At 44.6% G+C, this 14,466-nt stretch overlaps 1 protein-coding gene across 5 annotated transcripts in view; it reads left to right on the top strand.

The window, feature by feature from the left end:
- The window catches only part of SLC22A23 (solute carrier family 22 member 23), a 96,759-nt gene that overhangs the window by 19,945 nt on the left and 62,348 nt on the right, over positions 1–14,466 (top strand). For all 5 annotated transcript variants that reach the window (XM_084509832.1, XM_084509833.1, XM_084509836.1 and 2 more), the window contains exon 3: positions 927–1,081. In XM_084509832.1, the coding sequence (XP_084365958.1) occupies positions 927–1,081 (155 nt within the window). The remainder of the gene's footprint in view (positions 1–926; positions 1,082–14,466) is intronic.

The following is a 14,466-nucleotide window of genomic DNA, read 5'->3' as shown; positions in this document are numbered from 1 at the left end:
CCTTTTACATAAGAGCCCAACTGTGCAGCAGGTGCCCCGCGTTCAGGGGCACTGTAATTCCTCTTCTCATCGATGCCACCCCAGCACGTGCAGCTGTGGCTTGCAGCTGAAAATCCTTCCTGCCAAGGAGGGCTGCAAATCCTCATGCCCACGCTGCCACTGGTGGATGCAGTGCATTTTTTATTCTTGTTGTTGTTTTTCTCCTCCAGTCGGGCTCATGTTGTGGGTCTCTACAGATGCTGTGGGGATCTGAGGGGAATGCACTGCTTTCCTACAAGCATTGCTGTCAGCTCTGTGAGGCTCAGGGAAGTGGCACAAACCCTGTTTTACACTTTGTCCCTGTTTGTTAGGCTTGTCCTTAATAACAAGGCAAAAAAAAAGTTGTTTTTTTTTGAGCGTGCTCCTCTTGCAGATCAGGCTGGTAAGCACATGTCTGTTGGGTAGAGGAGACCTCTGCAGTAAGCTCTGTGGCTGTAGGCTGTGAAGAAATAATAATATAGCGTATCATTTAACATATAATGTCATATACCCATCTCTGCTGCTACAGAAAGCTCTGAGAAGTTGTTTTTAATCTTCAAGATACTTGTTTGTGGTCCTGCTGTAGTTCTTAGACATTTCCTTGTTCACCGTTGGTGTTTTGCAGTTGATGTCAAGCAGTAATAGAAATTGATGCTAAACAGTAATAAATCATACGCTGGCCCTGCGTAATCCCACCTGAAATGAACTTGTCAATGCAAAGCTGAGTGAGGAATTAAGTGATTTTTAATTTAAAATTAATTAAATAAATAAAAATGGAACAAGCTTTAAAAATGGGTAGCAATATTTGGAAGGGATTGCATGACTCGTGCCCCTCTTTGTAATGCTGGAGCATTGTGTCTGTCCTGGCTTTTAACACCGTTTCTCCCTACTTCCTTCCTTATTTTTAGGGTAGGTCGACGGCCCGTACTGCTCTTCTCTGTCATATTCATTTTGGTATTTGGACTGACTGTGGCACTCTCAGTGAACGTGACAATGTTCAGCACACTCAGGTTTTTTGAGGGGTTTTGCCTGGCTGGAATAGTCCTCTCCCTGTACGCACTGCGTGAGTATGCCTTCATCACCCATCCCAATGTGTATTTACTGAGTATGTTGCTTGCTGTTCCAGGGCTTCCTGCTTTCCTCCAAGCAAACAAAAGAAGAATTGTTTGCACTGAGAAAACTTTAGCCTGAGTTTCAGTGACCAAGTAGGGATTTTTGCAGCTATCTCTTGCTACAGAGCAGTCTGTGAAGCAGTTCGAGGGCCTGTTTAAAAGAAAATTATAAAGTGTGGGGGGTATTGTTTGCTGTTACGTAAACCTAGAAATCATCTGAGTCATGGCTGTAACGGTTGTGGATTTCGCTATGCAGTACTGAGCTCAGTAGGAAACTCCCTGCTTTCCCTGTCTCTAGCTGTACGTATTCTGGCACTATTTCAGAAATTTTCCTGTTAACTGAGGCCAAGAAGCCCCTTGTCCCTGTGTTTGATCATAAAGTACATCAAAAATACACGAGAAGAGAAGGCTGAAGTCATTTTATCAAGGCTTCTTGTTTCTTTGTTGTTCTTTTTTTGATTGTTTCAAGGTGGGGGGGCGGGGCGAGGGGGGAACAACCGAGAGAAACTTGAAGGAAATCTTACGAGAAATGTCTTCGTGATCATAGTATTTTGGGGGAGATGCCTGGTAAACTTGTCGCCAAAACATTTGGAAGCCCTTTCTGGAGGCCTTGCCCTCAGGGGGTCCATGTGCAGTGCCACCAGCCCTGCCTGTGTCACTTGGATGGGCTCCAGGGAGCTCTGTCTGCTCGCACTTCCTTTGCTGTTTGTGATTAACAGGTAGCTGAGGAAAATACAACATTTCCCCCTTTTTATTACGGCTCTGGAGAAGTATTACCTAAATATATCCTGGGACTTGCTGTACAGATCTTCATAAAATTTTATTCACTTCCTACTGTATCTGGTATCTAGCCCATCAGGATTTAGCACTGTATCCTTACTCTGCATGGAGTGCTTTCTACTATTAAGCTCTTGTGGAGCTTAATATTTGTATTTGTTTTGGTTTTAGACTGCTCAGAGGGGAAAGCAGCCTGACTAGAATACACAAGGGCTTACTCTGTATTGTGCTTCTTCATAGTAGATAGGCTTACTTTTTTTCTTCCCCTTCCTTGTCTTTGGTCATGTAACCTCTAGCAAGAATTTTTCATCAAAAAGTAAGACTACTACTGAAGACACATCTTTTTTTTTTTTTTTCTTCTCCTTTTATTATTTTTTTCCCCATTGTAGAAAATCGTAGAGAAACTTGCTTATCCATTTCACTTAGTGGCCCTAGAGATCTTAGTAGAGTGGAAGAAACTGAAGCAGAGCAGGTTGTTGTTGAAGCAGAACTAGCATCAAACCTCCTCCCTGCTGGCCTGCTGCACAGTCAACTCTAAATGCTGATCATGGTCTGGGCCATGAAGAAAGATCTTCCCCTGCTAGGGCAGCCATTACGTGTGGATATTCAGCAGGAGCTTAAGCTAGTTGGGATTTTCCACTGCCCAATGGAGTATGTCCTGGTTGGTTGGTCAGTTGCTTGTTTTTTCTTGTTATTTTTAAGGCATCTAAGCAAAAGTTTCGTTGTGGACTTTTGTAGACCTGAGAGAGAGTGCATGTGTCACTGAAAAGTAGCCCAACAGTAGTTTGCCAGCCTAGGCTTTTGTTCAGCAAACAGGAGATGCTGGTTAGTCCATGCTCTGCTTCATTCAGATCAAGGACTTGAATCTGATTTCCCCCGCGTAATTGAAATGTTTGCTGTATCTGTTGCATGTGTGTATCCACTGCAAGCAGGCATCTATCTGCATAGGCAACGTTTGAATAGAGCTAGTAGGTGTTAGGAGAGATGTGTGAAATTAGCTGCGGCATGAACATCAGTGCAATTTTATAGAAGTGAGAAAAAAATATCTCCCTGCACCCCTGGGAGATCTTCTGGCTAGGGAGGTGAGGGGAGTGGGAATTTCTGTATTAAATATTATCATTAAAAAAATAAGAAGTGTTGTCATCTTGGTGTAGAGTAATGGGAAAGAATTAATCCCTAGAGCCTTAAGAGAATGGGAGGAACATGATTTTTTGTTGTTTTTGTTACTTTTTCTTTGGTTTTCTTTTTTACTCATTAGTAGGCATAATTTGTTAGGCTTTCTCTGAATTTTGGATTATTTTTTTCTGTTTCTGCCAGAGCCTATACCGCTCTATTGCACTCCTCTGTGGAGTCATCTTCTATTTCATGGCCCCTATTTCCTTGCTGTTAATGGTCTTGATTTCTTCCACCGGAGCTTCGTGTCCCCAGAATTCCCACTTGGCTGCCCCAAGCAAAACAATAGAAAATGGAAAGTTTGATCGGCTAGAAAGAGCCATTAGCTGAAGTTTTCAAAGCTACTGTGCGGAATCAAACTCTATAGGCCTGTATAGCCTGCAAAGGTAATAAGCCTGCCACAGGGATCCTCTTACACTCTGTCAGGCTTGCTAGTTATGCTTGGATTTATGGCCTGCCTCACGGAAATTGTAAATAACCGTCCTGGATGCTTTGGGAGTGGGAATAGCACCAAAGTGCTGCCTTTAAAACGCAGAGCTGCTGAGCTTGAGTTGCCCTCACTGCTCACACCACGCTCTTTTCAACAGCCTAACGTGGTTTTCCTACAGGTTTGTGCCAGCATGCAGGGTGAGCCCTGAGACAAGCATTGCTTTTGGTGCCTCTCTGCAGGCTGGTTTCAGGGTTGCCATGAGCTGGCTTCTTGTGGAGGCTGTAGCGAGGAGGGTGTTGGCCTTTTTTCTCAGGCAACAAGTGATGGGACACGAGGAAATGGCCTCAAGCTGTGCAGTGGGAGATTTAGGTTGGGTATGAGGAAGAATTTCTTCATGGAGAGAGTGGTCAGGCATTGGGATGGGGCACCCAAGGAGATGTTAGCATCCCCATCCATGGAGGTATTTAAGAGACGAGTGGATGGGATACTTAGGGATATGGTTTAGTGGTGGACTTGGTAGTGTTAAGTGATGGTTGGACTTGACGACCTTAAGGGTTTTCTCCAACCTAAATGATTCTGTGACTCTGTACAGAGGGCTGGAGCTGCCTGGGACTTTGCTAAAGGAACCACTTTTGATGCTGATTCATTAAGCTGAAAAGTTTTTCTGCAGTTGTTTTAGTTTTGGCAAAAGCTTTTGCTGGAGAGGTTTTTCGGGTACAACTGGTGAACTTGCAGGAAGAGCCAGGCTTTGCAGAGGTGGTGGCACTTGCTACGAAGGGGGAAGCAGAGGGGAAACGAACCTGGGAACCTCTTCCTGGTGCTGTGGTCATTGAATCCTCTCTTTGTGAGAAGGAAAGGGAGGTGCTCTTTTTCCTGAGCAGTGCCACGTGTGCCTGAGTAATGCCTCAGCAGGCACCTGGGAGCTTTTACAGCAGGTAAAGGAGCACCGCTTCCTGCGAACAGCCCCGCTCGCTGGCCACAAGCCCTGTGGGACAAAGTACGCTCGGCAGATGTGGAAATCGCTGCCCTGGCCAGATGCTGCGCCTTCCCTCGGGCTGGATTTCACAACCCGGTGGGGCTGCAAGCAGGAATTCCCCCCACCCACGCTGCTCCAGTGCTGCCTCCGAGGCCGTGCTGGTGTCAGCATTAGTCTGGGAAGCCGTCCCCGTGGGGGACAAAGGGTGCTGCTGTCAGCAGGATACACCCTCTGGTCTCATCTCCCCTGCCTTGGGCTGGGTTCCTGCTGTCCCTCGTGCCACCAGGGCCTGGGGGAGCAGGGCTTGTTTCCTGGAGCAGAGGCTGTGATGACGGCACAAGCCGCAGCGCGGGTTTGCATACAATCGCGGGCTGCTCAGCTGTTTCACGGGTGACTGGGCTGCAGATTAGGCTGCGAAATTGCAAAGTCTAGACTTGAATGGAGCAATAAATAGGCTCTGAGAATTGCTGCGCGGAGAGGGAGACAGCAACTCAGGTTGGAGCGAGGAAGCAGGGGTGTCCCTCCAGCACGTAGCAGCAGGATGAGTTGGCGTGGTGTTTTCTCCCTTTCACTGCTAGAAGAAAAAAGGTAGGAATGCTGTGCAAAATAATAGCCTGTGTTTTGAAAGGCTGGAGAATTCTGGCAAAGGTTTCCAGACTGGTTAAGATGTCCAGCTGTGATGTATCTTTCTCGTTTCTAGCTAGGTCGACCTAACCTGTTACTCCTGTAAATTACACAGGCACTGACCTGAGAGAGGCTCAATGTGATTTCTTAAGCCTTTTTTTTAAATGTTTATTCTGTAAAGCTAGAGCAGCATGCTATAGAAAGCTTTCTAAAGCTGAAGGAAGCCTAGGGACGTTGGATTGTGGTAATGTCAGATTTGTAAAATAAATTTGCATCTAATGAGCTGTCAGACAGTGAGAGTTGCCTTCTTTCTTTTTTCTTTTTTCTTTTTCTTTTTCTTTTTTCTTTTTTTCCCACCTCCTCCCACACAGAAGCATATAGGCACAGGTATCCTGGAGCATCCCAGGTGTGCAGCCCCCATGTCCCTTGGAGTTAGAGTGGTGTAAGCAGTGGAGTTGCTCCATCTTATTCTCCAGTTTCCTCTCCGGAGTCTTCAGCTGTCGACGTGGCCTTGGCCAGGCAAGGCAGGTGAAATCCTGCAATCCGCATGCTCCGAGTCTGTTTGGTGCAACCTGAACCAGCCAAATAAATAACGCTGTAATGCCTTCCTCAAATCAGAGGCTGTGGAAGGCATCTGACTGCGTTCAAGTGCCTTGACATGTGCTTTCGTTCTGCAGTAACACGCAGTTCTCTCGGCTGACACTTGGGTGACAAGATCAAGGTTGTTAAGCCACCTACCTTCTGTTTATGTAACCAGCCTTCTGCTCTGAGTCATCCCATGCAGGTCCAGGAGGAGGGATCACAGACAGATCAAGCGCACGAAAATCTTTCTGAATCCCTCCAAAGTGGCCATTAATTGCTAAATCACACAATCTCAGGTATGGGGCTCTTTGTCTGAAGAGCAGCTAGGGATTGTGCTGATACGAGGTGGGATGCGAGTTTCTGGAAAGCGCAGCTCTCTGTTTTTACTAGCTTTGTGCAAGAACTGTTAAATAAAACAACGTGAAGGTGGAACACTACAGCTGCTCAAAAAAAGGTCTGTGCATGCCTTTTATCGAATGCCTGGGGGGTTCATTTATGCAGGAGTGGAAAAGGTTGCTAGAACTGCAGCACTCCCCGTATAAATATCTTCCTTGCTTCCTCCCACGTTGATCCTACCGAAGGAAGCAAACTGTGACTCTTCATGTAATTTGTTGGCTTCCATTTCTCCACATTTCCTTCCCTTTTTCTCCTGGTCAGAGCTCTTCTAGAGACACGGTGTCTGCCCTTGGAGCACTGGCTGGCATGTTTATTTTAACCCCTACAGACTGTTTTCCAGGGCAGAGGTGCCCTTGGAGCGTTGTGGATATGTTGTCCCAGATCACGGAAAAAAGCCATGCAATTTGAGGCAGCCAATTTGAAATAAATTTGTGCAGCCTTCAAGTATGCCGAAGGGGAATAAAACCAGAATCTTTCTAAAGCTCCTTGGGAGGTTAGAAGGTGTTCAGTTAATGCAGAGATTGCAACAGGATCTGATTTTAATCATTTTTTCCATTTCAGTTGCTGAAAATCCTGCGTGTTGTCAGTGTGACCAAAAAGCCCAAGGAATTAATTTTTATTTGAGGTACTTCTTGTATGATTGGTCAACTGGGAATGCAATTAAGATGCAACGCAGCTGTTAAAATACTTGTGATGATGGCAATCAGATGAGATTAGAGCACACTTGCGATTTCCCCAGCTCAAAATACAGCTTACATTTACAGTGTAAAGCGTGTCTGCCTTTTAATTGTTCCAAACCAGCTCCAGCAGTTGGGTGTGCTCTCTTTGAGAAATCCTCCCTTCTGTCATGCAAAGGCTTGGAACTGTAACTTTTTGTGCTTGTAATGACAGTTCTAGGGATTATTTTTTTTCTTTTTATTGTTTAATTTGAGTAATGGCACGTTGACTTAGAGCTGCGCCAGAGGGGTGATCTTGCTGCCACTGGAAGAAAATGGAATCGTGCAACCATAGATTTAGACTAAGAGAGAGGGGGTGTTTAGGATGGATATATAGTTACATCCAGAAAGTTGCCTTTTATTTGTAGCTCTCTTACTCAGCTGAAGTGGTGTTAAAGTGCCAATTGTTAACATGTCTGTTGCCACCTGCCTTTTCTTGGCGGTGTCAGGCAGATGCTAAAGGGCTTTTCCGTGCTGCATTGATTGAAGCTACTGGTGTAAGCTACAGAGGGTTGGTGGTAACAAAAGCTTCTGATGCTGCATGTGTGTGTGTCTGCGCAAGCCCTGTCCAAGGAGGCTGCCACAACCATCCAGCCATGGGTCCTGCATTGTGCAGAGCCCTGCTGCAGCTCTGCAGCCCCTGGAGAGCCAGGCTCAGCTGGCAGGAGGAGAGCTCTTCCACCGAGCTCTGAGCACTGCCTGGGCTCCAGCTGCTCTGCTTGTGTCGGTTGGTACACTGCAATGTCCAGTTGCAGAGGGTTGGTAGCTCAGTGATACTGCTGCATGTCCGATGTTGTTGTGGCTTTGTGGTTAGTCCTGTCCTTCTGTGATCTGAGAAGTTATGTTTCCTCTCTGGGAAATGCAAGTGGATCACAGACAGGGATATGAAAGTTTTGTCAGCCGTGATTTGTATTTATTTATTCTTTTTCCTGGCAGGAAACTGAATCTGCTACAGAGAGCATCTCTTGCTGAAGCCATGCATATTCTGCTAAGGCTGTTAACTCACCGAGTTTTAGCTCTCCCATTCCCTCGGCTGAGACCGGTGTCCTTGCACCCTGCAGACTTGTAAACTGGCAGAGCTAGTGCTGGAAATGAGACGGCAGCAACCAGCTCAGGAGCTGCCCTTGAGGCAGTCAGCGTACAGGCTTGCTTTTTTTTTTTTCCTCAGCTGCTTCTTGCAGTGAGGCATAGGCATGTGCACATTCCTCAGCTACTTTCTCCTGCAAAAGGAGGAACTCATAGGTTCACAAATCACCTGTGAATGAATGAGTAGTGCTTCGCTTCCCTTTCCTGCCTGTTCTTACAGACTTGGCAAGCCAAATTGCAGTGGCAATGAGATGTGCACAGAGGGAAAAACACATGTATGCGGAAGGTGGATTTAAAAGTTACCTGCAGTGACTTGAATATTGAAGTCCAGCAACAAATGTCAGCACACAAATTCAAATAAATATTTATGTACTTTTCAAGAGGAACCATGATTTAACAAGGCTAGCCAAATTTCCATCCCCAGCCATGTAGACATGACTCCTATCTTCTCACTTACGAATAACATGACCCTGTGGGATTTTTTACTAGTTCGACTTAATTAAATTTCACTCAAAGCATGAAAATTGTAGGCAGCGCTCACTGTGGTATTTCTAAAAATGCATATTATTTAGTCAGGTATAAAAAAAACGTAGGTTTTTGTTTTAATTCTTGGTTTTATTTGTATGATTAAATTCTGCAGGCTGGCAACACAATATACCAATGCTCGTATCACTCGCTTTTATTTTTTAAAGACAACTACTCAGTGTTGCACTGCAGTGAATTTATTTATAAATTACATGCTGCAATTACTGATGGACCTGTAAATACAAGCTATGATTTTGTCTTTCGAGAACATCTGGTCCCTTCTTAAATGAATGGTACATACAGTTGTGTGGTTTTTAGAGATAAGTTTCGGCACAAGTGCTTGTTATTAGCTTGAAAACTTGTTTGCTCACATTCCTTGAATTCTGGTTATGGTATGAATTGAGAGGCAAAATCGGTTTGCTGGAATCTGATGGGTGATGCACAAATCTCTGCAAGCGCACCTTCAGTTTCACATACCTGAACTGTATGCCCCGTCTAGGCACCCGGTATGGAATCTCTGAGACATGGGTAATCTTGAGCTTAGTCTTAGTTGGGTGATACAAAGCAGGTGGTCTCATGGAGAAAGGGAGTGTTTGAAGAAGGTGACTTGGCTTGGGAATGTGTCCGTCTCCTTTTGAAGGGTTTCTGTGCTGAACTGAGGGAGGGAACATGGTCCTGTGTTTGCTTCAGAAGTTCTGGACCTGCATTCCCCAGCCTCTGCAGGTGATATCCCCATCTTCTTGGTCCCCAGCATCTCTGTCCAGCTTGTGTTTGCAGGAATTCAGAGCAGATAAACTATAAGCCCCAGTCCTCTCCTGCATAGTCAGGCACTGGAGTGCAAATACATCTCCATTAGTGGCTTACCTCATATAATCAATATGTTTGGTTATGGATGTGCATTTCATTCTGGTGCTGTGTAGCATCTGAGGAGGGCAGTCACTGGCACAAGCAGCAGCGGAGCGCAGGGTTTGTGCATGCCCTCGCAGCCGAGGGCCTTGGTGTCGTGGAAGAAGGCAAACTCTGCCTGAGTGCTGTGATTAACGATCATCTGTTAGAAATCCAGGCTGGGAGACCTGCGTGCCCCAGCACTGAGGCACGGGTAAGTTGCTTTGTGTGTTGTTTGCTGTCTGAACATCCAGACCAATTGTGCGCAGAAAGGAGGAGGGTGTTTTCTCTGCGAGGCAGTCAGTTCAATAGATGCCTAAGCTCATGGACCAGGGATCGTTAGTTAAAATAAACAGATTAATAAATCCCTTGAGTTTCCTGTTTGATGGGGAGCTGCTGTCCAGAAGGAGCACAGCACTTGGCAAGGGCCTCTTGAAGTCACGAGGCTGCTTGCACCCAGGTTTCAGCGCTGTGCTGGCAGGCAGCGTTGCCATCTCCTGGGTATGCAGCCATTCATCCTCAGAGCATTTCGTTTGCAGCTTTATAAGCAAAGGCAGAAGGAAGAAAAACAACAAAAATATCCAGGAAGCAAAAGCAATTGGGTTGGGGGGAGAGGAAAGCAATATATGAGAAGAGGGTTTTTTTTATTATGGACTGACAGCAAGGAGGAAAAGCAAGAGCAATTTAAAAGGGCTGTATAATGGTGGAAGTAGCTTGTATGTTGAAATTGCAACCAGCATTCGTAATAAAATCCCATTTTGGTTTCCTTTATAGCTCTGGCTTTGGAAAAGGGGGTTTTGTCTGGAACTTGACTGACTTGTTTTTCGAGACAAAACCAAATCTGTGTTTCTAGGAAGCTGGAAGAAAATTAATTAAAGAGCCTTTGATTTATAGACCCATTAAAATTAACTCTGCTTTGAAAGTCAAAGAAATAAATAAAGCTGCCAGTGTTAGTCATCTGTTGGAAAAAATGGCTTCTCATGTATATGTACGGTAGAGAAACCCAATTACTGCACTTGAATGCGTTGGAATTTGGACAGGGGAAGCTTTGATTATATGAACCTTAACTCTGGCCATGTTAATCTTTTCAGATGTCAATGTGAGTTCAGAGTTGTGAATCAGCCTGAAGCATTGTCCCATCCTTGCTTACTTTCTTGTTAGTGTCTGCGATATGTCTGAAGAAGAACACGAAGTTCAATTTGCATCTTGTAAACGTTTATCCTGATGGATTTGATTTTTCAAGGAGACAAACTTCACCCTTCTTGACTCAGTATTGCATTTCAATAAAATAAGTATACATGCAGCTGCTTTTCTTCCCTTCCTGACCTTTTAGTCTTCTTCTCTGGCTGAGGTTAGGTGCTTCTTGAGGGCCTGGGGACAGCGTGGAAGAGCAGCGAACAAGAATAGCCAACGCATGACCTGAAGAGGAAAACTAAAGTAAAAAGAATACATAGCACGTGCAGCAGCTGCTTCTTCTCTCTTCCTCTTGATAAGAGGGAATGTGACGTACTTTTCTGCTCCCATCCAAGGAAGAGTAATAGCAACAATTACAGATTTTGTCTCCTAGCTATTTCAGAAACAAAAACACAGCCAGACGAAGCTGTGTATTGTGCTGGGCTCTGCAGATCTGGGTGGCACTGCCCTGCCGGGGCTGTACCCTGCTCGGATCCAGCCTTGGGGCTTTTAGTGCCTCGAGGGACTTGCATGGGACTAGTGCCTTTTCCTACCAGGACAACTTTGTATGCAAAGTCTGTTCTGATGAAGAGGTGTCTATTTATTCATAGCGTTCATCCCTCCTTCTGGCCGTGGATGTGTGACCTGCTTGCCTGGTGCCACTCAGCTGCACCACGGCTCTGCGTAAAGCAGATGCCATACTTAACAGAAGTGTTTTTTTCTGAGAAATAACCCACTTGCCTAACAAAGCGGGGGCTTTTTATATAGAAGATAGACAGATCTGCTTCCTGCTCTGGTTCCTGGAATTAACTAAAAATATCAAAACAGCAAAATAACACAATGGGTTGAAGCTTTTACCATGCTTTTGGAGGGAGATGCAGATTCAGCCTGCTGTAGATGCAGTTTCATAGCTCTGACTGGTGGCTTGTAAATGAATTGATTTGCACACACTTATTGCAGAGACCTGAGGTCAGGAAATTCTCTTGGTGAAAGCAGCTTAGGCTGTTATAAGTCACTGTGAAGTTACAAGTCACCGTGCCTTTACTCAGCATGGGTCATTCTGGAACATGGGATTTAAAATGCCTTTCTTACAGGCTTTTTAGAGATTAGACTCTGTTTAATTGCAGCTTGGCAGAGACAGCAGGTTTAATGTGTTTAGAGACGTATGCCTCGGACAGGTTGATGTTTCCTCCCAAGATAGCTGTCTGCTTGCAGTAGTAGCAGATGGAAGTCCTTTCGTGTCTTCTGGGCACTGACTAATGTGCATTGGAAAAGGGTGGATAAACAGCAGAGAAAATGATTCCTAAAAAAAAATAATAATAGGGATCTTGTATGGCTTTGTTTAACTATATTTACTTCAGCGCTTGGAGTGAGGACGCTGGCTTTGGATTTATTTAAAACTTCTAAAACTCACTTGGAGAACCAAATATGATCAGGTCTTGGTTATGAGACTTCCAATTTTCTGGCTGGCTTTTCTTAGCAACATCCAAATTAGTGAATAAATAGAAGCCTCCAGTCTGACGATGACAACAAATAATCCGTGATTCATAGTCAAACATCCTGATCGTGGACTTGGCAGCCCTAAACCTTCAGGAGCAGAAATTCAGGCCATCAATCTGATGCTGCAATGCTGGAAAGCCCTAGTTTCTTTGAAAAGGTCACTTCATTGCTGTCCCTTTGGTTTTGCTTCAGTAAATTATACCCTCTAAGGAGAAGACTAGATTTTATTTTTGGTTTTGACGGTGGGGAGGGTGGGTGTTAGGGCTTGAAATGAGGGGCAGAGATAATGTTTGTGTCTTGTATAAAGATGCTGAAAGATGTTCTCTGCACTGAACTGACCAGCTCGTATGACCTTGGTCTTCTACCTTTGGTATTTGCAAAGCCTTTGGGATTGTCACAGTGTGTATTTTTTTGTTTGTTTCGCTTTTAGTTTATTTCTGTTTTTAATTAATTTTTGATCGCCGCTTAAGTGGCTGCCTGACAGTGTCTGACTACAGTGTGTACATCTCTATTTTACACAATATCATACAGTATTTTAAAAGAAGGAAAACACAAAGGGAGGTTTCAGGAATCACTTATTTAGGCTTCATCTATATCTCCCATTTGTTTTGTTATAAACTGTACTGAAAAGAATGAGTTTCTCTTTTTCAGCACTAGAAGGGAATAGTGCTTATTCTTTGGAAAAGGCCAATGAGAAAGGTATGCTTCAAGAGTTGTTATAACACATTGAGGGAATTCACTAAGATTAATACAAAACCATATTTTTCGTGGTGATTCTGAACTATGAATATTGGTCTGCAAAATAGGCGTAATTCCAACTTCAAGTAATAGAATTTTAGTGGCTTAAATGTTAGCTGTTACTGTAACAAGGTTAAATGCTAAACCAAACAATCACTGTTTTCTGTGCTGCAGTGCAGTTATGCTTGTGCAACGTGTAATTGGTACAGAACAGTACTGCTGTACCTTTATACAATTTTAAGTCAAGCGTTTGGGGTAAAACGCATTAGATTGAATTCCACTAAAGATTTACACACTGGGTTGTTACGCATTTGAAAACCCTGCGTGTACAATCTGCCGTTACTTTTCCATTTGTTGTGTAAGCTGGTGTATCATCAGAAATCATTTTTTGCTGTTGACTGAGGAATTTTACAGGACTAAGCAGTGGCTGGCAAAGCCTTCCCATCCTGTCTGCACGTGGAGGGCAGTGGCACAGTCTCCCCAGAAAGCTGCTCACCCCTGCTGAGAGGTGTTTCCAGCCTGGCACAGGACTGGGGCCAGCACAGCTGCTTCCCGTGTCTCTAATACCTGTTCCCCAGGGGACTGGTGTTTTCCTGGTGGCCCTTAAGGAAAGGTTTTACTGCACAAGAACTGTGCTGCAAGCACAAGCCCAGCGAGATGCTGGTGTTCAGCAGTCGTGGATATAGTGTTCCCATTCCAGTCTGCGGTCACTGTGTGGGTGAGCTGTATTTGTGAGGCCAGAGGTAAGTGTCAGGGAAAGCGAGAATTGCAGGAAGGTGGATGAAGCTGATGGGCTGGCAAACTGCATCCTGGCCAGCGTTGTCTCATGAAACTGAGTCTGAAAACAGAGCGAAGGTGTGGCTCTGCATTACAGCCCTGGAACGGCACAGCAGGTTTCAGAAGTTTCTGCTACCTGTTCCCACGTCCTGAATTTTGCTGATTTAGCTGGTTCTATACTTGAAACCAGGTGTGTAAGGTGATATGGCTTAAAAAAAACTCAAAAGCACCACTTGAAATATTATCCTCTGTATTTTAACAGATCCATCTTAGGATTTCTGTGTGGTTGCATCAGCGGTTGAGTTGGTGCAGCTGAGGGAGCCCCAGCCTTTCCCTCCCACATGTCTGTTGTCTGCATGCATTTGGAGTCAACTGAAGGTAAATGAGCTGCAGAGTGCACCTAAGGTGGAGTGAAATCAAAAGAAAAGAAGTCAAAGCATCGTGCTGTGAGGAAACAGCTACAATCTTTGGACCCTAGTAAAGGAAGTTAAAGAAGTGATGAGTGATGAATGGTGTGCGTGTGGGCTCTGGCTGAGCTGGCTGTTCTTGAAGGGAAAAGTCAGGGAGGGGAAGAAACTCTCAGCTCACCTGTTTATGATGAAAACTCAAAGTCTTGTGGGTTTTTTTGTTTGTTTTCATCTGGAGTTCTGAAATATTAGCAGCAGACCTAGCCAAAAAAAAAAAAAAAAAAAAAAGGATATACAAGTGAGTGGACACAAACATGTTAAAGGTACCTGATAGAGCGCTAAATGGAAATCATGATATGACTTACAGGAGGGGAAGGCTGCCTACAAATATATGCACATTTCTTCTTCTGAAACTGCATTGTGTTGAGATGTAGACTTTCCACAGAAGATGCTTGACTTCCGTGGCATTTCCCTGTGCTGGGGAAATTGTAAATGTCTTGTTCTGAGTCAAATTTAATTTCTGCAGCCTCTAGAGATAATGTGGTGCTTTTGAATGCTATGTTTATTTTAC

The sequence above is a fragment of the Aythya ferina genome, assembly GCF_964211825.1.
Source record: "Aythya ferina genome assembly, chromosome: 2".
Classification (NCBI taxonomy): Eukaryota; Metazoa; Chordata; class Aves; order Anseriformes; family Anatidae; genus Aythya; species Aythya ferina.
The sequence above is the reverse complement of the archived record's forward strand: the minus strand, read 5'-3'. Positions and strand labels throughout refer to the sequence as shown.